At 39.5% G+C, this 6,162-nt stretch overlaps 1 protein-coding gene across 1 annotated transcript; it reads left to right on the top strand.

Annotated features, from left to right (window-relative positions):
- Positions 1-4,213: 4,213 nt before the first annotated feature.
- LOC149212142 (uncharacterized) lies at positions 4,214-5,200 on the top strand. Its single transcript, XM_089388573.1, has one exon. The coding sequence runs from the start codon at positions 4,214-4,216 to the stop codon at positions 5,198-5,200; it is 987 nt and encodes a 328-aa protein (XP_089244699.1).
- Positions 5,201-6,162: the final 962 nt, after the last annotated feature.

Raw genomic sequence — 6,162 nt, 5'->3', positions numbered from 1 at the left:
CAATCAAGGACCCTATAATAATAGGGAACTCGGCTATCATAATAGCAGCATTGGACGCCAAAAGGGACTTCAAAAGCATAGCCATCAACAAAATCTATCACAGTATCAAAAAAAGCTATGAAACCCTTGAAAAATAACCATAGAGCATGTCCTAAGAAATCAAAATAAGGACGCTGATAGTCATGCCAACAAAGAAATAAACAAACCAATTGGGATTGTCAAAGAGAATAATGAAGTTTATGAAGAAAGTAAACCATGATCCCACAACCAGTATGAGGATCGAGAAAGAGGATATAGATCCGAAAAATATCACAAGAAATTTTACAGGGGGGGAAATAGAAAAGAAGAATTAAAATATCAACTCAAGTTGGAGTTTACATGAAGAAAGCAGAGAGTATAAGTCAGCAGAGGTTCTCAACTGTAATCAGCATTGCTTAGAGCACTCAACTCTCAAATCCCAAAATGCTACACTATATGATGAAACAAGATTCCAATTGTCCTCCTCTCATGGGCGAGGTCGGCTTTAGTCGTGTCACCCACGAACACCTGGACAGTAATGGTATTGCAAGCAATAGTCAGATCTCCAAGGTCGCCTGCGCAAGCTCCTAATCGACCCGAGACAGCAAGGAATTCAACAGTAGCAGGACAAGAAACCACAAAAATTTGAAGATTTTTCGCAAAGAAAGCATGAGGAGACAGATGAAGAACCCTCGCACAAGAACTATTCGATCCAGAGATCAACGGATTAGGAATTCCATCAGAGGTATCGAGAGAGGAACTCAATGGAGGCAGATCAAGGGTCATCGAGCGCTAACTTGCATGAGACTTAGTCAAAGCGAAAAGGCGGGAATTCGCAAGAGCGGTTTATCGGGAGGAGATTAAGCGGTAAGTGGTTTCTGGAGGGAACCCCCCGATTCCACTCACCGTTGGACACGTTGCAAGCAGGTGGGGTGGGAATACCACTTTATCAGGTAGGTATTCTCCACGCAGTTTTCCCACCTGAAATCAATGTCCGTCGTGGGATCTATTGCGTGGGGATCAACGGCTGTGGAGAGGCATGTAGTTTGAATGATTGGCGTTAGGTGGTGTCCGTCAGATTTGACGGAGGAAACCTATGGTGGAGATTGAGTCTATTAAAGGCTAGTTTTGATATTTGCGCCAAGTTTGTGAAAACGTGGAACTATAGTCCTGTGTGTTTGTTTTATTGCCCGCCTTTTCGAAAGTTAAGTGCGCGTTTTTTTGGTTAAGTCCGTTGTTTCAATGTAAAGTGTAAGTTTTTGTATTTTTTAAAGTTTTTAAGAAACAGGGTTGTTAAAATAGATGTGGGGACTGCGCTCCCTATTGTGCACTACTTTGATCCAACCCTCCTCAGATTGTACAAGGAACTAGCTTCCTTTCCCTTTTTTTGCAATATATAAAAAGTAACCGATTGTGTTAAATATATATATATATGTGTGTGTGTGTGTGTGTGTGTGTGTGTGTGTGTGTGTGTGTGTGTGTCTGTGTGTGTGTGTGTGTGTGTGTGTGGAAATTGTTGAAGGAATGCTGATTTACATGGAAAATGCTACAACTTCTACAACACCATGTGCCCCCAACAAGTGCCAAATTATTGGTTTTGTAGAATTCAACTTGAGCTGGAGAAACAAACATCATACATCATTTGAATATATAAAAGTATAGTTGAAGTGTCTCTTGAACAATGAACATATAGAAAACAAGGTCACAGTAAAACACACATGACTAAACGAAACTTAGATAAGTACCTCACAATTTTTTTCAAAACAATGAATCAAGGCTTGGTACTATTTCAAATCACCACCTTTAGTTGATGTTGCATGAGCGTTGACCTAATTAATTTAACATTTTCTCTTCTCACCTCTACTTGACGTAAAATGAAAAAAAGAACTCTAGTACCTCACAATGATATATCAATATTTTTGGGAACTGTATTTAAAGTTTAAATTGATAGAATAACAAAACAATAAATATTCGGGGGAAAAACCAAGACTATATATTATGATAATTGATTCGCATGTTACCAAATACAAAATAAAGAAGCAACAAGAAATAACAATACCACATCTGAGGGTCGGTATGCTTTTATAGGATCTCTATTTCATTGGGACAATGCTCTACGAGCTACAAATTAATTATTTAAAAAAAAAACCACAATCCTTGAGTTTGAGCTATCATTCAACTTTATTGTACTTGAACCCGAAGTATACTTGCATATGAAATGAGATGCTTAAAGTATCATTTATGTTTCTTTATTGGTCCACTAGATCCTCTAATGTAGGGAGTTCCAGAGCAAGAATCAAATCATGGTACATGAAACTCGATAAGCATTTTCACCCGTAAAGCAACTAATTGCCTAATTATAGAAGCCACCAAATAAATTGAGCACTTCGAATGAAGCGGAACATGCCATCTCCATACTTGAAGCTTCTTCGGATGGCACTTACATATCTCAGGAACAAAAAGAACATTTCTCCTCCCTCATCAAGAAGCGGACTCAAATCTTAAAAGACAGAGAAGAAAGTTGGAGGCTCAGAAGCAGGGCAATTTGGCTTACAGAAGGAGATGATAACACCAAGTTTTATCACAAATTTGCTAATGGCAGGAAAGCTATCAACACCATCTGGGAGCTTCAGAATGAACAGGGACAACCTGTTTCATCATACAGGGATCTGGAAAATCTTGCTACTTCTCATTTTAAAAATATATATAGGGCTCCACGGGAAGCAAACATACTGGAAGTCATGCATACTGTTGAACTCTTCCCTCGATTTGTGGAGCAGGAGGATGTTGAGGACCTTATTAAAGAAGTGACGAAGGAGGAGCTTGAGGCTACTATCAAATGGTTCAAGAAAGACAAGAGTCCGGGCCCAGATGGATGGTCTATTGAATTTTATATTGCTTTCTTTGAGATCCTTGGGGATGATTTGCTTAAAGTTGTGGAGGATTGCAGAAGGAATGGCAGATTGTCCTCAGCCATCAAATCTACATTTATAGCCCTCATCCCAAAATCTGATAATCCCTCTTCCTACAATGACTTCTGACCCATATCCCTTTGCAACTGCCTATACAAAATTATTGCCAAGATCATTGCTAATCAACTGAAACCTGTCCTATCTGCCCACATATCCCCTGAACAATTTGCATTCCTCCAGCACAGACAGATTCATGAGGCCATTGGCACTACCCAGGAACTTCTTCATTCAGTCCATTTGAGGAAACTGAAAGGCATGATTTTAAAAGTTGACTTATCAAAGGCATTTGACAGAGCAAATTGGCTCTACATCAGATTGCTCCTAACTCACCTAGGGTTTCCTTACTTATTTATTAGATGGATTATGTGTTGCATAATGGATGTTACTTTCAGTGTCCTTTTAAATGGTGCAGCTACCCCTTTTTTTCTATCAGAGAGAGGTCTCAGGCAGGGATGCCCACTTTCCCCTCTTCTATTCCTTCTCATTATGGAGGGCCTAAGCAGAATTATTAGTGCGGAATGGAGCAGGGGTCATATAGTTGGTATCAAGATCACTGATAACTGTATACTTACACATCTTCTATTTGTAGATGACGTTCTCATATTTTTGAATGGAAGCATTGGAGATACTACTGCTCTTCAGAACATATTTAGCCTCTTTCAGCAGACCACTGGGATGATAATTAATGTCAGCAAGTCTACTTTATCGGCTTTTGGTTGCTCCCAGCATGAAATCTTGTTTGCTACTCAGCGGTTTCCTTTCTCTATTCAGAACATTGAGGATGGCCTGAAATATCTTGGATACAGGCTCAAGCCCCATGGCTATTTGCAGACTGGACCTGGCTTATAGCTAAGGTGGAAAAATGCCTTAACATCTGGTACCATAGATACCTCTCTCGTGCAGGAAGACTTGTTCTTATAAAGGCTGTGTTGGAAGCAACACCTGTTTATTGGATGACTCTAGCTTGGATCCCGAGAGGTATCCTGACTAGACTACAAAATATATGTTGCAGGTTCTTATGGAAAGGCAATCAACCTGGTCGATTATTTGCCTGGGTTAAATGGGACTCGATTGCTAAGCCCAAGAGATGGGGTGGCTGGGGTATTAAAAGACTAGACTTATTCTCCAAAGCATTGGCTGCAAAGCTTTGCTGGCAACTTATCTCTTCTAATAGTCTTTGGACCAAGGTAGCATATGCTAAATACATCTACCCTGTGGACATTATGGACTGGATTAGACAGCACCATAGATGCAGCAACAGCATATCAATTATATGGAAGGCGGTTATCAACTCTATCCCCCTCATTCGAGATGGCTTAACCTGGAGAATCAAAGAGGGCAATGCCATCTGCATTGGTACAAATCCATGGATCAGCTGTGGCAACGCACATAGACTGTCTGCTGAATTGATACAACATCTACTCAATATGGACATCACTCACATCAGACATATTGCAGACAACAATAATTCTTCTATATTTCAACAGGCATGGAAATCCGCCCAAGATTTGGATATACCTGATCGATGGCAGCAGGAATGGTATGAATACATGGAGGCCCTTACACAGGCTCATATTCGCATTACAGAAGGTGCAGATGAAATTGTCTGGGCATATGCAAAGCATGGCAGATACTCACCCAAGGACGGATATATCAAACTGATGGAGCCTTATAAACCACAGCATATTAACCCCTCATGGAAGGCACTCTGGAAACTTAAAGCTACCCCACGAGCCTGTTTGCTCATGTGGAATATTTTATTCGACAAGATACCTACTGGCCTCAATTTGATGAAAAGAACTTTCCATGGGCCCTTCTGGTGTCATCTCTGTCGAAGAGATGAGGAGAGCACAGAACACCTATTTCTTAAATGTCCCATTATCATAGAACAATGGAATATCATTACTGCTCTCTATCCTTCTTTAAAAACTTGGCAAGGCAGGAACATTATGGAAGCTTGGAACCTATGGTGTGAAAGCCATAACAATAAAGCCAAGAATATGCCCTTACTTATGTGCTGGTCTTTTTGGATTGCTAGAAATCATTCTATTTTTAATTTGAAGGATCCACATTGGCCTTCTATTATGAACAGAGTTGCTGCGGATTATGACCTCCTTCCTGAGGAGGACTCCCACCCTCCTCCCAGAGTCATTAAACCTGAAAACATCGATAAGACCATCCCATGGGCTTATTTTGATGGATCCGCATAGGATGCGGGATGCGGAGGTGAAGCCATACTTTATCTGAATGAATCTCATTGTTACAAAATACAGATGAGATTAGGGAGGGGTACCAATAATTATGTTGAATTATGCACTACAAAACATCTCATACATTTTGCATTAGAAAAACATTGCAGACATCTTCAGCTTTTTGGGGATTCCAAAATTGTTTGCAATTGGTTAAATAAAGCATCACATTGCACTGCATATTCTCTAAGGCATATATTGGATGAGGCTCATAGACTGATTTCTACATTTGACTCATTTGTATGTCATCACATTTATAGGGAGCGCAACTGTGGGGCAGACTTCCTATCAAAAGAGGCAGTGCTTAGGCAGAACGATGACTGGTTAATTCAGGAAGAGATCGATGGGGCATTTTATCAGCATTATCATAGACCCTTCATCGATCTTCATGATCATGGGCTATAGGCCCATTATATTTTGCATGAACACTTGTATATATTTTATGCTATTTATCTTTATTGCACTTGAACTACAGTCTGTGACGAACAGTCACCAATTTTGATGTTTATTTTCTCTCTGCGAAGAGACAGAAGCAATTTTGATATATATACACTCTGTGAAGAAACAGGCACCAGATATTAGGTAACTGATACTTAATGCTCCCTGTGTGGAGAACATATCACTGGATCATTTTTGTTCTTTTGTATCTGACAGGCAACAGGCCTCAACATGCATATGCTTAGGCATCTACAAAATGTAATTTCTTATATATTAATAGAAATTACGACTTTTTTCCAAGGGAAAAAAAAATTGAGTGGTTTCATTAGAAATAATTTGATAAAATGATAGTTGTTGAGCTTTTAAACCTAAACTTGTTCTTCCCATCATAATTATCTTTGATTGTTTTCTTGAATAAGTGTTCAGAGAGCTCTAGGCAATCCTTTTGAATACATAAATAAAATTTAATTGAAGGATCCCATCAG

This window comes from Pinus tabuliformis, chromosome 1_1 (genome assembly GCF_031772625.1).
Source record: "Pinus tabuliformis cultivar Carrire ecotype Pingquan chromosome 1_1, CPIR1, whole genome shotgun sequence".
Taxonomy (NCBI): domain Eukaryota; kingdom Viridiplantae; phylum Streptophyta; class Pinopsida; order Pinales; family Pinaceae; genus Pinus; species Pinus tabuliformis.
This window is presented reverse-complemented; position numbering and strand designations above follow the sequence as displayed.